General features: G+C 42.2%; 1 protein-coding gene across 6 annotated transcripts in view; it reads left to right on the top strand.

Moving 5' to 3' along the window:
• The window catches only part of dock4b (dedicator of cytokinesis 4b), a 102,453-nt gene that overhangs the window by 69,874 nt on the left and 13,198 nt on the right, over positions 1-19,381 (top strand). For 4 of the 6 annotated variants that reach the window (XM_075471396.1, XM_075471393.1, XM_075471392.1 and 1 more), the window contains exons 26-43: positions 203-301; positions 635-729; positions 1,003-1,078; positions 1,313-1,413; positions 1,498-1,556; positions 2,177-2,325; positions 4,955-5,040; positions 6,158-6,184; positions 6,541-6,636; positions 6,723-6,783; positions 8,014-8,107; positions 8,248-8,396; positions 9,616-9,702; positions 9,822-9,926; positions 10,202-10,343; positions 12,810-12,976; positions 15,089-15,179; positions 17,283-17,455. In XM_075471396.1, coding sequence (XP_075327511.1) covers positions 203-301; positions 635-729; positions 1,003-1,078; positions 1,313-1,413; positions 1,498-1,556; positions 2,177-2,325; positions 4,955-5,040; positions 6,158-6,184; positions 6,541-6,636; positions 6,723-6,783; positions 8,014-8,107; positions 8,248-8,396; positions 9,616-9,702; positions 9,822-9,926; positions 10,202-10,343; positions 12,810-12,976; positions 15,089-15,179; positions 17,283-17,455 — 1,857 coding nt within the window. The remainder of the gene's footprint in view (positions 1-202; positions 302-634; positions 730-1,002; positions 1,079-1,312; positions 1,414-1,497; positions 1,557-2,176; positions 2,326-4,954; positions 5,041-6,157; positions 6,185-6,540; positions 6,637-6,722; positions 6,784-8,013; positions 8,108-8,247; positions 8,397-9,615; positions 9,703-9,821; positions 9,927-10,201; positions 10,344-12,809; positions 12,977-15,088; positions 15,180-17,282; positions 17,456-19,381) is intronic. The other 2 variants (XM_075471398.1, XM_075471395.1) reach the window with 1 other exon arrangement.

Raw genomic sequence — 19,381 nt, 5'->3', positions numbered from 1 at the left:
GAAGCACAAGGCAAACAAAAGCAGACAGATGTTTTTAACGATTAAATCAAGCTGCAGTGAGAGGAAGAGGCAAGTGAATAATCCGCCATTCCTTATACTCGTGTCATTTCTGTGTAAGTGGTTAAAAACTCAGAAGATAATCCTTCATAAACTACATTCAAACGGCCTTCTCTTTCTCTCGCTTTGTGTTTTGTGCCGTCAGGGAGAGTTTGTGGCATGTCTGTTGGCGCTCCTGCGACAGATGAGTGACAGGCACTACCAGCAGCTGCTGCAGGCTTTCAGCAGCAAAGACGACCTGAGGGTGAGGCTGCCATATCCATCTCTGTCCTTCTCCCACATCTGTTTAGCATTCGCAAAGCTTCCCTTGATTTATTTAATGGAATAGTGTTGAAACACATAAAAATATATCAATTAAGGCAGAAAATGTGAAAACAAGTACTAATTAATTAGATTAAAATGAAAAAAATGAATGAGGTATTGTAGAGATTAACTAAGCTTGAGTCCAATATTTCAGCACCATGGAGAGAGACACACACCCAGACCGAACATGAAAAGGCTGCTTAAAGCGTGATGACGTCATCAGATGGTCCACATTTCGCCTTAACTGCCTATTGTTCGTGTGTTTCTGTTGCAGGACTTCCTCCTTCACATCTTCACGGTCTTCAGGATCCTAATAAGACCAGAGATGTTTCCTAAAGACTGGGCTGTCATGCGACTGGTCACAAACAAGTACGACGACTCGCCACAGAGATAAACAAAGAAATCAGTTGAAAATAAGAAGGAAACTTAGTCTGCAACATCAGTTTGACATTCAAACAGTAAATGGGCTGCAGTTATATCGTGTTTTCTAGTCAAGCTGACCCCTCAAAGTGGTCTTTCACTCATTCACTCACTCAGAAAGCACTTCTTAGTCTATACATTACTACAGGCTACCTAGAGTTTATATTGGATCCAACTCACGGTGATGCATTTATCTCTTCTGTGTCCTTCTTGTTCCGTCAGTGTCATTATCACAACCGTCCTCTACCTTTCCGATGCGTTGAGGAAGAACTTCCTCGGTGACAAGTTTGACTACAAGGTGGGAATCTGAGAACTGACGCAGCCTTATTTTTCCACTTATTCACAGGAAGATTTGTACTTATAGAGACATTTATCAGTGATTTGTTCAGATGCCAACATGCTACTAAAGCACACATATTAAGTATCCAAGAATGAATCCAAGAACGCCAAATTTATCCTCCTGAATCCTGAAAACTTGAGTTTGACAGCAAGTTTCTGCACATTGACAAGGTGCTGTTCTCTTCATTTTCAGGTGTGGGATTCGTATTTCTATCTGTCCGTAATATTTATCAACCAGCCTTGTCTTCAGCTGGAGTCCTTCTCTCCCTCCAAGAGGAAGAAGATTCTGGAAAAGTAAGTGTTGCTTGTCTGCCATAGACGCTCAGTATTTGCCTTGCGGTGGGGAAACATTGATAACTGTGATATTATTTCACGCAGGTATGGAGACATGAGGGTGATGATGGGCTGTGAGATCTTCAGCATGTGGCAGAATTTAGGTGAGGTGATGGCCTCAGTGTGTGTGTTTCAGGCGGATTGTTGCACTTTGTTCTATCGGGCTTCCTGCAGTGGTCCTGCACAGATATCTTTAAAAGAATGACCTACATTCACGTGTCTGTTGATAATTGTTGCTCTTCAGATTCAACGGCGAAGTTCTTGAAGTTTGTGGGAAACAAAAAGCAAACAAGGAACTCTTTTTTTTTTTTTTTTTCTTTGAACTTGAGCTTTTTTAATAACCAAAACTATTCGTCTCCATGGCGACTAGATTTATGCTTCAAGTCTGCTTTGTGTGATTGCCTTTGTTCTTCCTCGAGCCTTTGATGGTTCCATGTCGGTGGTTTTTTAATAACAGCTGCATTTAAGTGTATTTTTGGGCGATTTGACGTACCCCTTGAAGTCGCTTCATTTAGTTTTTTTGATGTCAATTCGACTGCAAAACTCCACTGTTCTTCAACCAGATTGGAGAAAGGTTTGAGTTCAGCTGATTTAGCCCGGCGGATTTCACAAAAGGAGGTCTGCTTCGGAGAGTTGTCCAAATTGCCTCTGACATGAACATTCTGCCGTGTTCGGGAATAAGATGAGAGTCTGACCTCGGTGTCAAACTGTGTCTCACCTCCAGGGGAACATAAGCTCAACTTCATTCCAGCCATGATTGGGCCCTTCCTGGAGGTGACCCTGGTGCCTCAACCTGATTTAAGGAATGTCATGATCCCTATCTTCCATGACATGATGGACTGGGAGCAGAGACGCAGCGGCAATTTTAAGCAGGTGAGCTGCTGTTGGATCCATTCATTCACCTCCTTAAACTCTTGTTTATCAGTTAAATAAACCAAATTGGAATCAACGGAGACGGTATCACTTAGCTCTGCTAGTGGGCGAGCAAAGCTGCTAAACTAATGAGTGACAGTTCAGCTACTTGTCACATGTTTTGAGTTTAAAATTTGAACTGTATTGAATGCAGATGACAAAAGAAAAGGAGAACCCATACGACGCCAAAGGTCTTAACGGGTAAAAATCTGAAATGAAATACAATACGTGCTGAAATAAGTGGACACTGACTCAGTTTTCTGTTATTTTATTAGTTAAACATATTCGGTTTATATTTGCATAATGCACACAGAGAGTAAGTGAATATATATATCGTGTATAAATCGTTTTTTCAGGGGCAAAATGGGCAAAATGAATAAAACCATGAATGAAATATTAATCATCCTTTGCAGGCAGCGACTGTCCTTGAACCCACGGACGTTCCCAGGGAACGGGAATCCTCCCGAACAACCCTGTGGCGTGCTTTTAGTGCCCATGAATGTTTCTGCCTTTAGTTCTGTAGAAAGCCAGTGAAATTCAGCTCGATCGGATTGTGCTTAGGTGGAGTTAATCCACCCCAGTCCTGGAGACTGTTTTTAAAAGGAAAATGTTTCTAAACTTCAAAGTTATGTACCTTTGTGATCTGGATGGACTTGAAGACACGAAGCGAGACAAATACCTTTTGAGAGTGTTGTTAGAAGGGTGTAAAAAGGCTCTGACTAGAAAAACCAATAATAAATGAGTGGATTGAAGTCATTTATAATATATATTTTATGGAGAGAATTACATTGAAATTAAGAAACAAACTGATATTTTTAAAGAGAAATGGCTCAGCTACGTGTCAACTATAAGACCTGATTTCATATAGATCGATATAGATCTAGCTCAAACCCTCTATTAAGATTTTATTTTAAATTTTTGGGTAAGGCTATTTGCACCCCTGGTACAATTAGCACTGTATGCTGATTGTACCCTGGTGCAAATAGAAGTGAATGCTATTCGTACCCCGGTGCACTCAGCAATGTGTTCTATTGATACCCCGTCTGGTGCAATTAGAAGTGTATGCTATTTGTACCCCGGTGCAATTAGAAGTGTATGCACCGGGGTAACTTCAAATAGTTTAGCCTCTCCAAAACCGGCGCCAAAATGCCTCTGACCAGGGCTCTACACTAACTTTTTTTCCAGGAGCACTCGTGCACCTAAATTTAAAAAAAAATGCCTCTCTTCCTCTACACATATTTGATCTTGATCGCAAAAATGGAAACATTTCTCAAAATATGGACTTTCTATCCAAACGTGAGGTGATCAATAAAGGGATACCAATGCCGGAGGGCAAAGGTATATGCTTCAAGCAACAGGGCATAAGTTATCTCGATCTACTACTCGCATTCAAATTGAACCCAAGGATGATTATGAAAAAATAAACTGAAATGGCAGATAAAGTTTTTTTTCATGGTTGCTTTGGTTTTATAGCTAATAATCATAACGAAAAATGGGAGAGGTGATTTAGCAGGAAATGATAGCTAGTTGAACCACTGTCTCCCGTATGGAGGATTACGTCGCTATCCATTAGGCCAGAGATGTCCTCAGCTAAGAGTTAAGAAAGACATCTATATTTCAATTTAAAAAGATATTAGTGCCATCAGAATTCTTCGCTTTCTGATGAAGAAAAAACGAATGTCCGCAATGGCCTTTGCGCTCACGAGCAAGGTGTTTTTGGTGGTAATTCACGGGGTGTGAAGAATCACTGATCTATAAAGAACCTTCTTTATAGATCAGTGGTGTGAATAGTGTAAGGTTATTGTACCAGGGGTGCTAATAGACATTCAGAATAATGTATGCTATTTATAGCAAAGTGTGCTATTTACACCCTGGTGCACTAGCTAATTGTTGCAATCAAAACTTCCGTTTGAGAACTGAATTGTTTTTCAAATTGCGCGGCTTCTCTGCAGAGACGTTGGTATGCGCACTATCACTTCCAAAACGCATCGGGCAAGAATTGAACCCGAGACTCCTGCATCTTCACCCAAATCGCTTACCACTACGCTAGTTGATCCAATAACATATCTGTGGTGTGCAGGTAACTTTATAGTTAATATGGCTGAACGTCATGATCGCGAAATTTCTAAAAACTAACAAACTGACGGTTGTAATGTGTTCACTGAACATCGATTATGAAAATAAAACACAACGTTTGCATCTAGTTTTTAATTGGAACAGATATTAGTGCCGAAACCTAGCAGTATTCTTCACTTTCTGATGATGAAAAAACGGTTGTCCGCCATGCCAGCAGCTTTTATTTTGGTGTTACGTCACGGGGTGTGAATAGCTCAGCTGTGTGGCCAAGGCTATTTGTACCAGGGGTGCAAATAGACACTCCGTAAATTTTTTTCCCTATTTTTGAGAAGTATCCTTATATTTCTATGTATGATGTGCTTATGTTGATTCTGCCGTTTTACTTAGTGCACAATCCTCCCTTCGTCAAGTCATGTTATGTTGTTGTGCCCAACTGGCACATATGTGTATGTTACTGAGTAAAAACGAATAAAAAGTCAATTAAAAAACACTTTTAAATGCTTTCTCCTTGCAGGTGGAGGCCAAGCTGATTGACAAGCTGGACAGCCTGATGTCTGACGGCAAGGGAGACGAGACATACAGGGAACTCTTCAACAGCATGTGAGTTATTCAAAGAATCAGTAAACAACAGTTGGGTGCTCTCAAAAGCGTGTTCAATAATTTAGCCCTCGAAGCCCACGGGGCCTCCTGTAATTGCTTTGCAGAGGTGAGTTCAGGATACCAGCAGAGCCAGACAGTTGCAGTGGCTGTTTATCGAGTCTTCTGACCTAAATGATGCGACCCACGCAGGGCCTCGCAGGGTAATTACTGCGTGGGCTGAGATTCACAGGTCGCTCGTCCCTGTAAACGCTTTATTATACCTGCAAGTGGGTGTAAAAGATTTGTGCTTTTACCTTGATTTTGCATCGACAAAGGGGATAGATGGATCAGGATCCTTTCAGAGCGAGCAGTTAATGAGGAAAAATGGCTTTCAAATGTACAATTTTTTTTATTATTGTTGGAAATGCATAGTAAGTTCATATTGAGTAACCTAATGAGAGGTAAGTGGTGGATATTCAGTCACTTTCATCATCCTCACTCACACCTCCTCATTCTGTCCTTGTGTTTCTACATTCGTGTTACTGCATGCGCCCGTGTGTGTGTGTGTGTGTGTGTGAATCCCTGATTTTATTTAATTTTATTTCGCAGCCCTTGTTCATTTCTTTAATGTTGCCTTTCATTGTGGGCTGCCAGCGTTTGAACTTAAATGAGGTCATATTTCAGACTCATTTGTTCGTTTTCATAGTGCGTCTCTCTTCTACACACAGCTGCAAATCAAAGTGTGATCTTGATAATACTTACAGAGGCGTCTGCTTTAATTGTCCACTTGTCTTTACATAGCGAATCATTCTTTTTCCCACCATTTTTTACATGTGAGACATTACAGAGTAGCTCATCATCGCTGCATTCAATTGAAATAATATTATACCTAATCTGTATTGTGCTGTGTAACGTAATTATGCATTGGAGACGATGATTATTAAGTCATCTAGTCTGCACTGTAAGTGTCTGTTATTTTATGAATGAACAGTTTATTTAATTTCCCTTTATTTCAGCATACTTTTCTTTAGTTTCCTGCTGACTAACTCCACTAACCCCTAGACTAACGTGTGAGTGTGTGCTGATTTTAATCATGTTAATATTAATTTATTCCGCCTATGCTTCCCGCCTGGAGTAGAATTCCTCTGTTTGGTCCGTACCCTAGGTAAGATGCTCTCCTGTTTGTTCTCTGTGTCGTCTGTGTGAGGGGAAACGGGGAACAACCGTGTGTTTGTCCACCTTACGTTAACTTAACCAATCGGCTCTAAAAATCTAAGTAGGTGGCATATCAGTGCCACTGTAATTGTGAATCTTTTGGTCATTTTCTTGAACTCCAGCAGGCCAAAAAGCATAGGTGACAGTGGCATGACTGAGATTGATTTCCTCTTTGTTTTGCCTGCTTTTCTGTTCCAAGTTGTCTCCTCCATTACCGTTTCTTTTCTCATTCTCTATCTCACCTCTGTCTCCCCTTGTCTTCACATCTCTCTGTCTTGTTCTGTCCTTCTTCATTTATCTTTGCAGCCTGCTGAAGAAGATTGAGAGAGAGACCTGGAGGGAGAGTGGGATCTCTCTGATTGCGACTGTCACTCGCCTTATGGAGAGGTTGCTGGACTACAGGTGAGAGACAGGTCTATCCCTCCCTTTTTTTCAATCCTTTCCTTATCGTTTTATCTATTTCTCTATGTTTTATGCATCTTTTTTAGGGATTGTATGAAGCTGGGGGAGGTGGATGGCAAAAAGATTGGATGCACTGTCAGTTTACTGGTGAGTAACAGTTGCTCTGTGTGTGTTTTTTAGAGGATTTTACAAAGTCAGTTCTTTGAAACTCAGTCACGTACCTTGTCCTGTAGCTAGAATTGATCTTATTTTATGTCCTCTCAATGACTCCAAAGCAAACTAAAACGGAAAAATGCTTCACATGTAGGTATTCTCTTGAGGAAAGTTACATTTTACATTACATTTTCCAGTGGAAAGTTAAATTTTATCATTCAATTGCAATGACTACCAAGTTTAAGGTGAATTGGGTGAAGGTTTGTTAAGAAAAGCAAAGAGCATGTTGTCAGAAAACCGTACATATTTTTTATTTGGGCGAGATATTTAGCTTGCAAGGAGTCTGGACTCTCACAAAATCTCAAGCAAGAGAGACGCCGTTATGGAGACTCACTGCTTGTGCCCAAAGGGCTTGTTTTCACTCACTAGCTTGTTGGATGTGAGTAGTTTGGACAAAAAAAAAGTGTTTAATAGAAAATACAGACACTTGTTTGCCTTTTGCTATTGAAAATTTGATGAGATGGGTACTGCTCTCATATCCATCATGTTGAACATCTAAATATGTCACTAGAAACTGCTAGTTTGTTTAGTTTAGCTTAGCTTAGCATAAATGAGCTAACAGAGCGTAAAGACTTGAAATGGCGCCTTGTAAGTGGTCGGCAGAGGAAGACAAAGTATTACCCCTGAAATGTCAAACTATTCCTTTGAATATCTACTATACTAGACTTTATTAGATTAATGATTGCAAAAAAAACACATTTGGGACACTAATACAATCAACTATTGTGAGAAAAAATGTGACCTTTTAAAAGGATCAATAGTTCTCCGTTGACTCGAACAGTTCTCTGACAAGCCTTTATACCTTTTTATTTCTGAAAACGCTGTCTTTATGGATTTATTTCATCAGCTGAGTGCTCCTTGTATTTCTGAAATGTAATAGTTTTAAGGATTTTGTGGGATATGTAATGGTTCTTCCTGCTCAGTGGAACGGAAACATAAATGCGTGCTAAGAGCTTTAAATTATGTAACTACAGACATCTGCACGTGGATACGTGGGCAGCTGGAAGAGAAGTGCAAATGTGTTGTTATGTCACGGCTAAAGAACACTTTTAACTTCTGCGCTCGTTGACATTGCTAAGCTCATAAAGGTAATTGCCGTAATCTCCCTGCCTCCTTTCTCCTGTGACTTTCTTACTTGGCCGAACCGCCCGCTGCCACTGCCAGAACTTCTACAAAACAGAATTGAACAAAGAGGAAATGTACATCCGCTACATTCACAAACTGTACGACCTGCACTTGAAAGCTCAAAACTACACAGGTACGCCCACAGGACAGAATTGTTGTTGACTTGCTGTGTGTGGCTATTGTTCACATTTTTCTTTAAAACGTACCAACTGCTGTTTCTAGATAAGAACGACCTCTTTACTGTTTTCCTGTGTGTGTTTCTGTGTCTCACAGAGGCGTCTTACACCCTGCTGCTCTATGATGAGTTATTGGAGTGGTCAGATAGGCCGCTCAGGGAGTTCCTCAACTATCCCATGCAGAGCGAGTGGCAAAGAAAAGAGTATTTGCATCTCACTATCATCCAGAACTTTGACAGGGGCAAGGTGAGCTGGAATATACCGCTGTTTTCTCTCCACAGTCTTCCTTTCGCTACATTTGCATTTTATTGTTGACTTGCATAACAGAAAAAAAACATGAAAGCGTTTTTTTTTCTCCTGCACTTTTGTTGCACTCAGCTGGGTCAAAACAATCCAATTAAATAAGCTCTGTCTGGAGAAACGGCAGACTTAACACTGCTAAACGCCCGTTAATGCACAATCCCAGAGTGAAGCAACGGTATGTTCGGTTTTATTACAACTATATTCCAAGCTAACAGGGCACATGTCTTCTATGTACGGATTTTGCGGGATAAATACCTTTTTAGCCATGAAAACAAAGATTTGAACACATTGCATGCATGCTAATGCCAGCTGAAATGCAGATGCGCCAGGATGGAAGAAGACTGACGGCACAGGAGTTTCCCTGCTTGTTCCATGAAGTGAAATCCCTTCTGATGAGCCCAGCTTTAAGCAGTTAATTTCTTCCCTGTTGTGAGCGGCAGCTGATGGCATGAATGCCTCCTCGGTTTAATCAGGCAATTTGCAGTGGATGCAACTCATTTAAGGTTTACATTAGTCAACAGTATTCCCCACTATTCCTGACAGAAATCTTGTGAGAGATGATGATCATGTCAGGACTGGCAGCTGAAGCGTGACATGCGTCGATTAGTGCCGCTTTTGGCAAGCAGTCAGCACCGAGACGAGAAGCTCGAACGCAGCTCCGTTGATTCAGGATGCAGCGTGGTATAAGATCTACTTTCTGTGCGGCACTTTTTAAGTTTTACCTCCTCATCTTGACTATCTTTGGCATTGTTCTGCACTCTTGAGGCTGTGGCGTTATAGAAAGTGTATAAACTTAAAAAATAGATTAGAAACACCATCCCAGATGAAATAATGTTGCTCTGCGGAATCATTAGAATCGCTCCCCTCGTTACTCATTGTCCAATTTTCCTTCACGTTCACCGGCTATGCCATCTGCCAGCGCCGCCGCCAGGGGATAGGACGGCAGCGGGAAAGGAAAGCTTTTCATTTAATTAGCAAGACAGCTTGGCTGCTGCGTGTGCAGTATCTGCGTAAAGAGAGGCCGTGTTTGACTTCTGATTTTGTTGACTCGCTATTGCCATCGAGTGGAAGGCATGTGGTGTAGCAGGACTCGAATCTCGAGGAGGTTCTTGCCAAGCCTTTTGCTGATATGTTGTTTATTTGTATTTATCTGCGTCCTCAGTGTTGGGAGAATGGCATCATCCTTTGCAGGGAGCTGGCAGACCAGTATGAGTCTTACTACGACTACAGGAACTTAAGCAAAATGAGGGTAAGCTCCTGGAGGAGAGGACTGTGGGGTTGTTTAATGACCTACTCAATCATTGTTCGTACCTTTTGTTTACACACTGTGGGTTGATGTACAGCACTGACTGTGATTTTCTTTGCCAGATGATGGAAGCTTCTCTTTATGACAAGATTATGGATCAGCAAAGATTAGAACCTGAATTCTTCAGAGTCGGATTCTACGGAAAAAAGTTTCCTTTCTTCTTACGGGTAAAGAAATCTCCACATTCCCTCTCTAATGAATAGGCTAGCACTTCTCCCATGTTCAAGAAAGAAAGAGACCTGCAGGAAGAATTGACTTCACTTACATAAGACTCCTCCAGTGTAAGGTGACATTCAGCATCTCCCTTATTCAGTGCTATTTAATGATGTAACACACACTGTCTGTCCTTGGTGGAGTTTGCAAACGGGGCTGCAGTTGCACCCCGCGGCCACTAGATGTCAAAATTACCCCACACTGCTCCCTTTGCTCCCTTCCGCTGCAGAACAAGGAGTTTGTGTGCCGCGGCCATGACTACGAGAGGCTCGAGGCTTTCCAGCAGCGGATGCTCAACGAGTTCCCCCACGCCATCGCCATGCAGCACGTCAACCAGCCGGATCAGACCATATACCAGGCAGATGCGCAATGTATCCTTCCTGCATGGAATCCATCCACACAAATGACAACTGACAGCACCATACACATGCGTATATGCACTCAGCATGCTCATGGTATACATGGCTGTCTGTGATGACTGTTTTTCTTCTGCAATCTCTTGCTCACCACAATCAAAGGTTAATTTACACAGAGGCGCAGAGTGGCGCTGCACTGTGGGTCGCATGCAGGATACAGTATCATTCAGACTGCAGTCATAGCTCTGCGTGTGCTTCAACACGAGGGCTGAGGGCCAGTTTCTCAGTGGGGACGATTACTTTTAAACACACCGACTGCGTGCAAATTATGTCCGGCTTCATATTTTTTGTTGTTAACAGGAAAATAGCCGGCGTGCTTTTTCAGGATTTTCATCTGCAGCTGCAGCTAATATTCTCCCAATTTAGACGGTGGAAACGAACATCAAAGGCATTATTCTCATTTAATTCGACTAATCAAGGCTTTAAGTAGGTTAATGATGCAATCATTTGCCTTGTGATATATAGTCCAACGTATACGGAATGTGTGGCTATAAAAGTGATTCTCACACACATTTATTTTTTTATTTGTGTGTTCTGAAACCCGCTCACTGTGTATAAATCAAATCACTGCCTCGCACTATGAAGCCTCTCTTACTTCCTGTGCTGTGTTCAAATTAATTCATACAATATGTGGGCTTTGTTAATCATTCACATGCCTACATAGGGGTACAACAACAGTGGCTGAAAAAAGGAGAATAGAGCTGTACCAACAAAGAAAGAGACTAAACAAAGTCTTTTCACTGTTTGTCAAAATGTGTGCATATGATATATATGCGCATGCAGTGTTGAATTAGGTGCATATTTTGGTGTTATTCTCTCATAACACCAATTAATAAGGTCTCTAATTGCTCACCCACTCGTGTATCCTCATCACAAACACTCATGCACACATATTATTCGTGTGTGCGAGCTGTTCTCTCTCTGATGTCTTCTGTGCTTTTTCTCAGTCAGAGCTGTCTCCATGTGGATGTAAATAACACTCAGCCAGGGCCGTGCAGAGACCTTTGGAGGGGCAGGTGCTCAAAGTCAACAGGGGGCACATGGAATTTGAAACACCATACAGAAACATACCTTACAATACAACTAATTGAACTGTAGCAACCCATATTCATAAAGAATGTAACATGGAATCACAACATACCATATCATTGTTAGGGGGCAAAAGTAGTCTACATCTATAGTCCATATTTACCTGATAGGGTACATCGAACAGCTTCTGGTGGGGGGGAGGCTGCTGATGATGATATCGCTGTATGTGGGCTGTATTGATCTGAGAGAGTAGACACTAAAAGGAGAATGGGAGAGATGGTAGCTGATTAAACAAGTGTTATGTGATCATGACAAGATGCAAAGACATGTAACATTAAAAATGGCTCCCTGTGACCTGCCAGGCTGCTGATTGTTTGTAGGAGAGTCTGTGCTGAGAGGCTGACTGTCTGAACTGAACGGAACAAGTTGCTCATTTGTAAACTGAAAGGGGAACATTAATGGGGGGACAGAAATAAAGGAGTTGTGGAGGTACAGCCTATATCCACAAAGCCGTAATTTAAGCTGTGCATTCATTTAGGACGTAGGAATAACTTATAGCAAGGTCATAAAAGTTATATATTTATGCGTATTCTATTTAATTTGTGTGTATACAAATGTTATAAACAAGTACTGATTTGTTTAAATCAGAGGTTGATAAAATCACAATTCAAATTCCTCTTATTGTCACTGATGTTGTATTTATACTAATATAGTCCAAAATGATGTGAATAAGCATGTAGGTTATTTCACTAAAACTGCACTGTGGCCTGTGCCTCATTGCCTCTAGAAACATACATGTAGGAAAAACACGAACTCACTGACCGTTAAATTAAACATCTCTGATGCACTTTGCTCATAACAAAAGAAACGTATAGAAACAAAAAGAAGCCACACATACAGACATACTTTTTTCAGCACGCTGTGTGTGGTTAATTAGCGGCTATAACTTCTGAGAGTGTGTTCAGAATCAGACTCAGATGCTTAGCTGCAGGGCACGTCGTCTGGGCACGTGAGGGCACGTCCATGTGGATCATGTGACCAACGAGGGTAGATCTAAATTATTATTATTTAGTTTTATTTATTATTTTGGGCCCCACAGACAGACTTTCACACTTACAAAAAAAAAAACTTTTGACAAAAGGGCACTTTGGGCAGAAAGGCCAAAGGGGCAGGTGCTACACCCACCCCCCCCCCCCCCCCCCCCCCCCCGGACGTGCCTGCACTCAGCCATCCTGTATAAACTGCAGCTGGCGTGCGCCCTCGTCATCTGCCATGTCAACACGTCCTCCGTTTTCTTCCAGGTCATTGAAACGTTTCTGGCCGTTGCAGGCTGCAGTTTTTTTCCCCCTCGAGGCTCTCTTTGCAACTTTCCTTCACCTGCTGTGATCTCAGACCTGCAGATCTACGCCGTGACTCCCATCCCGGAGAGTCAGGACGTGCTGCAGCGGGACGGGGTGCCTGACAACATCAAGAGCTTCTACAAGTTTAATCACATCTGGAGGTTCAGATACGACCGGCCCTTTCACAAGGGCACCAAAGACAAGGAGAACGAGTTCAAGGTCAGACCAAATAAGAAAAAAAATATCATTTGTCATTTCGGATTGAGATGTTAGCAAAAAAGAATGAGAATATGCAAAAAGTTACCATTTTATAGGATTTTTATTAGCATTTTTCACTGGAGATTGATGCGAAACTGCCTCATTTACCTCCTTCTCTGTCTTCTTCATCCATCATGAGCTGTGCCGGTAGCGATAGTTTGCAACGCAGCTCAGGTATTAGTCTGTGTATAGTGCATGTTTTATTCATCATGACTCCAGTATCAGTAATTATACACAGAAACCCAGGCGCTAGTCAGAGCCACGTAAAGCTTAGCACAAATGAAGTCACACAGCTGAGCACGCTCACCCAGTACACAGAGCCCAATATTATTCTCATAAATATTCCATTTTATTACACACACACACACACACACACACTTCTCATAACTCTTCCATCAAGGTTATTTGGCCAAATTTAATCATCATATCGCATTTCCACCATGCCGGGCTATCTCTGCTCGTCAGTTGGGAATATTGTGCAGGATAAACTTTTGCACGGTGCACAGCAGTCAGTATGTTTTGTTATCCTTCTTAATAAAGCAGTAAAGAGGGTGCAAAGTTTTCTATCTACAGAAAATAAAAAGGTTGTTAGAAAGGTCAAGACTTGGTTTCAACTTCCTGGTCTTGATACATGCTTTTTTTTCAAGTTGTGTTCAGGTGCGTTTTCTTGGCTTTTAAAAGCATAAAATCAATAAAGGGCAGCAGGGTTGTGTAGTGAGTCGGAAGACCCTTCTTCAGCGTGAGGACACTGGATCGATCCTGCATATCAGCCCCCATCTGCTCTGTTGGAGTGTCCTAGAGCAAGACACTGGGCTCTAAACTTGGCTTAAATTGAATTAAGCTGTCCTGTATCTGCGCCTCGATCCTCACGTGTGATTGCAGAGACCCCAGCAACAACGTCCTGATGAACATCTGGCTGATTTCAGATTATAGGGGGGGAAAAAGCTGTAATTGGAATAAAATTAAGATGTGTTGCGATGATTTACATTTTTCAACATTTAGACTTAGAAGTAATTAGCTTGCTAACGTAATTAGCTTAAAGTAGATCAACCTTTGTTTTTAAAAGATCAACATTTATTATAGCGAGTAGGTTAAGAGTCAGTTGCAAGAGTTGAGCTTAGACCATTGAGCGGGGGCAAATGTTCAGGAATTGTAACGACCATCGGTCTCAATGTCAGCCCGGTGATCTGATTGGCTATTGTCTAAGCTGCCGCTCAGACAGCTGAACAATTCCCAGCTGCCAGCTGCTAGCGAGGCTAGCAAAGCATCGCTACATGATTCACTCCATTCAAAGCAAAAGCCTCAATGAACAGAAACAGTTACCCGGTTCGGTTTTTTCTTCAAAAACACTGCTGTAACACAGATAATATGAGGCTATTTACCTTTAACATGCAGATCAAGTTGGAGAAGGGCATCTCTTCCCCAAAGTCTGCACTGATTGGTCAGCCCAAGTGGCCTGATATCAGCTCTTCTCAAAAAAAACGAAATTAATTTGATACAAAACCTGACTGCAAAGCTACGTATCACAATATGGGCGTAAAAGAGACAAAATATAACATCATATCTCCAAAGTTTCGAAGTTTAAAGTGACTTTCTTTGAATAGTCGCAGTAAAAAACAAACGCATGTAACAACTCTCGATCCCTCTTGCTTCTTGACATGTTTACAACACAGTGTAAACTATATTATATGTGCTCCACTGTAGGGTGACTATTATGGTAATAGCCTCCAGTAAATGTTAGAGTTTCCATAGTTTACGCCCTGTCGGAGTGACCTTGTGAGACGTTGGCGTATTGACAAGCATGCTGGCTGACAGCATAAGTGGTGGAACATGAATGATGATAGAAGATATAAGACCTGACACCTGACCTACGCCTAAAAGTGGGTGTTTGGGAGGATGTGTGCTCATATCACGGTTCCTATAAACTATGTGTCCGTAATGAAATTGTGTGCCAGAGATGGAGTGCATGTGTGCATTAGGCATGAGGAGCTATCGATTTTCTTTTTTTTTTCCGTGTTTAAAGTGTCTTCTGCGATTGGCTAATTCTCATGGAAGGATTGTGGGTTTTTGCAGAGCCTGTGGGTGGAGAGGACAACCCTGACTCTGGTCCAGAGTCTCCCGGGCATCTCCCGCTGGTTTGAAGTGGAAAAAAGAGAGCTGGTGAGTGTGAACCACAGAGACATGAAAACAACCCACAGTCAGCGCAGTACTGCCAGCCAGCACTTTAGTATTGATCCAAGTCATTACATTGAACAATAATGTCCTCTGGCCTTCAGTTTTGGGGAATATAATTTCTTCCATTGGCTAGATCGAGTGTCGTGCTAAAAAAAATCAAATTGTTTTGTTTTGATTGTCAACGTGTCCAATTGTTTGAGTTTGAATTTGGATTTGTTTGTGGCCTGGAATTATCATTGTGTTTCACACACTGAGTTAAACGTAAATCCTCTAAAAAGCTTATTGTCTCCGATCGTCGCATTCAGATCTCTGAAAGGAGTGGGCGGATTTTAGATGCAAACCATAACGCCGTGTTTCTCCTCCGAGTGCTAAACGCACATTCCTCCATTCACAGCTGCCGAGCCTGGTGTGAAATTGTGGAATGCAAAGGCGCTGTAACCATACGGTGCTTAGGCGGCGCAATGGCGTATTAAATGTAAAAAAAAACAGGCCAAAGAATAAAGCTTTGTGTCGGAAATGAAGAAAGTGAGGGAAGAAGAATGTGCACAATGAAGCAAAAGTTGTTTTATTCACTTACTGAGTCAAACTAAAAGATAATAATCGTGCACTTCTTGGGCTCTAAGAACCACAGATTTGAGTCTTTATTGTTTTGATGCTCCATCGTAGGGCTGGGGGATAAAACGATAACGATTTATTTTTCGTTATCGATATAACGATACATGAAACATGGTCGATATACTTTTCCATAGATTACATTCGTCCATCTTTTGACAGACAATACGAACAGCCAATGACAACGTGAGTAGCGCCACGCTGAACCAATCCCGTGGCTGGATTAGAGCCGTGCCAGCAGCCAGTCGTGGCGTGTTTGTTTGTGCTGCTGCAGCCGTATAAAGAAAGAAAATAAGTGCTCCCTCGGAACAAACAGCCCAAGGCGTAAGGTATGACATTGTTTGATAAGAAGGGCCCGAAAAGTTTGGTGGTATAGAGCTATTTTGTTTTTTTTTTAAGTCCGACACCAAACAGAGCAGCACTGCAAATTATGTGGAGCAAATGTTCCGACAAAGACAGGAAATACTACTAATCTGTTTCATCACCTGAAGCGGCTCCGCCCGTTTGAGCACGGAGAATGCTCACTTTTACAAAAACAGCCCGGAACAAGTGCTAATCTTCCCCCGATAACAACAACTGTGCAGCAGCAGCAGCAGAAGACCACAGAGTCTGCTTTATCCAGCGCCGCGTGACAAAAAATCTGATATTACAAATGCAGATTATTGTACTGCAAAAGACCTGCTGCCAATAAGCAGAGTGGAAAATAAGGGATGCTAAAAGTTATGGACCCGATATATATCGGGAAAAAATATCGTGATATGATGTGATATGACCCAGCCCTACTCCATCGCAACAAAAGTACATGAAAATAGTTAAAACTCCAGATCAGGCTTCATTTGACTGATCCAACATTAATATAAAGACCAAAATCCCTCTAATCTCTTCTGTTTTAGACATGTTTGAAGCTTTATGTCCCCACTAGTTTTGTGTGGTAACAGTCTTTGGTTCTTCTCTGTAGAATCAAAATGCTTGAACTCTTAAGGCAACAAAGTTCCCACCCGCCTGCCTCACTCAGTGGAGCAGTTAGCGGCTAAAGTTAGCGGATTTTTAGCTTGTTTAGTGAAAAAAACGATGTGTTTGCATGTGTAAAGAAGCTGATGCCCAAAGATTCACCACATTTGCCTAAAAGGTGACAAATAATATGACAGATTTGTGTTTATAGTTTTATTTTTTATTATTTCAACACCGTTGTTTGCCCTCGGACCAGGTCTGAAAACCTTTCAGGGAAACTTTACAAGGTGAAATATCCTAATAAGGTCCAAACTGCTGCTTTCTTCACTTTATCACCGTAATGTACCTCAGAAACATTTTTTATTGGAGCACTTTTACCACAGTCTCTTTCTTAATGTCTAACCTTCAAGCTAAAACTGAGACACCTCATCATTCTGACTGCAGAGAGTTCCCTTTAGAGCCACATTCGGCCAGAAAAAGCCATAAAGTAAAAAAAAACTGTTTCTCCAACCTCCCTGTTCACAGGTAGAGGTGAGCCCGCTGGAGAACGCCATCGAGGTAATCGAAAACAAGAACCTGCAATTACGCACATTGATCACCCAGTGTCAGAGCCGGCAGATGCAGAACATCAACCCCCTCACCATGTGCCTCAACGGGGTCATCGACGCCGCCGTCAACGGGGGGCTGGCCCGCTACCAAGAGGTAGGACTGGCCCGATGGAGGATGAGGTTGGAGGGTTTTTAGAGGCAGTAAGAAGCAGTGATGTATGGATCGCTTAATGATGTATGAAGGTGGAATGTATGAAGCGGAGGGACGTATGGAAAGGGGGGATTTTGTCGAAGAAGGGGAGCAGACGAACAGCTGGATGGATGGGCGCAGGGTTGGTCGGGTTTATAAATGAGTGCAGAGCAAAAAGGGGGTGGAAGCAGGAAAAAAACAAGATAGATTGGTGACGTAGGAATGGGTGGATGGAATGGGGCTTTCGGTCAGTGGATAGAGTGATGGATGTAAAGAGAAAGCAGGGTCGTGGCAAAAACATTACAAAAAGAGGGATGAGAAAGGAGTGGAGAGGAACGGATGGCAACAAACAGCTAGTTGAATGAGGTGGGAGTGTTCAGGCGGTGTTATACACTGAAGTGGGAAAGCACTGACACAGGTTGGCAGGGGAAACTAAAACATGGTCAATCTCACTCACAGCTGGCATTTGCATCTGCTTCGGCTTCCTCAAATGCAGCCTTTAGATTGCATTGCTCTCCAATTCCAATGAAAAAAATGCAAAAACAACTCAAAATCTACTCAAGAAACTCGTTTTTTAGCCTCCACAAAACTGACTGGACTCTACTCTGTGTCGCATAGCAACTGCTGTGAGCGTGCATGCTCCTGTTGTGGATCCACGTGCTTGTGTTTTGGTGCATATATTGTGCGTGTGTGCTTGTGTGAGACGAGCACACCTCAGTGTAGAAGGGGCCTATTAAGGTTTATAGGATACTGATATAGCTCTAAAGGCAAGGGTCAGTGAAGTGCCTCCCACCCTTTGCTGCTCTCGCACTGTTAGAGAGAAGGCAGCATATGGAAGGAGTCTCAGCTTCCTGAGCACACACAGCTCTATCCTTGCAGCCCTGCATATATTTCTATGCATATAAATGACATTTCTCCGGGTAAAAGAGACCACCAACTGGTCTTTATTATTTGTAATTCGGATTCTCGTATTATACACAATGGAAAGTGACATGTGTTTTGATTATTTCTGCAAGAGCCGGACACATGTGGGTCTTTTTTTTATGCGGCAGACGCGTCAACACTTATTTTTCTTTGCAGGATGTGTCGAGCGGTACCCCTCCAGCCGCGCCTATAAATCTATTAATTTTCCTCCGAAATGCCGATTGACAGCTGCGCAGGCTCGGCTACAAATGAGGGAGAAATTGTCATTATTAATATTCAGATTTATCGCTCCAGTTTGAGTTGAAACCCTTGGGGGGGGGGGATGCTGTCTGATTTATTTTCCCCTCCCATCAGCGTTCCCTCTCTAATTGGACTTTGCTAATGATTAACCGAGCCACTCGGCGGCGGAGTCTGGCTCGCTCGCCGCAGTCGGACGAGAAATTTCCATCATGCGTAGAAGATTATTGATCGTTTTGCTGCCTTTTTTTCCGGGGGCTCTCGAATGGAGTTTCCAGCTGAAATGAAGAATTACAATCTTAGCTCTCTTACATTTGTCTATAAAGAGTGTGATAATGTTTATGCAGTAAAATATTTTGAAATTTATGACCCATCTGTGATGCACAGTTTAATAAGGGAGGAACACGCTGTCATGTACGGCGCATACTAATTGGCTACCTTGATAAAGATTGCCATCTGTGGATGTGTGGAATGGTGGAGCACCTTGAGTGTTCATCGTCTTAAAGCCATAGTTGCATTCGACGAGGGATTTCTGTGTGTGTGCTTGTTATAAGCAGCCTTGAGCATCATTTCTTTCTGTCTGGCTCTTTGGAAATAGACAGCTGTGTCCTTGAGAGAGGACCTGTGCTGTGCTTTTTGTAAACAACCCCGCTTACCTCTCAGTCTCATTCTTTTTTTTTTGTTTTATTTTTCCCTTCTGAGGTAGATCTGAGAGCGGATTGCAAGCTG

The sequence above is a fragment of the Odontesthes bonariensis genome, chromosome 8, assembly GCF_027942865.1.
Source record: "Odontesthes bonariensis isolate fOdoBon6 chromosome 8, fOdoBon6.hap1, whole genome shotgun sequence".
Lineage (NCBI taxonomy): Eukaryota > Metazoa > Chordata > Actinopteri > Atheriniformes > Atherinopsidae > Odontesthes > Odontesthes bonariensis.
The sequence above is the reverse complement of the archived record's forward strand: the minus strand, read 5'-3'. Positions and strand labels throughout refer to the sequence as shown.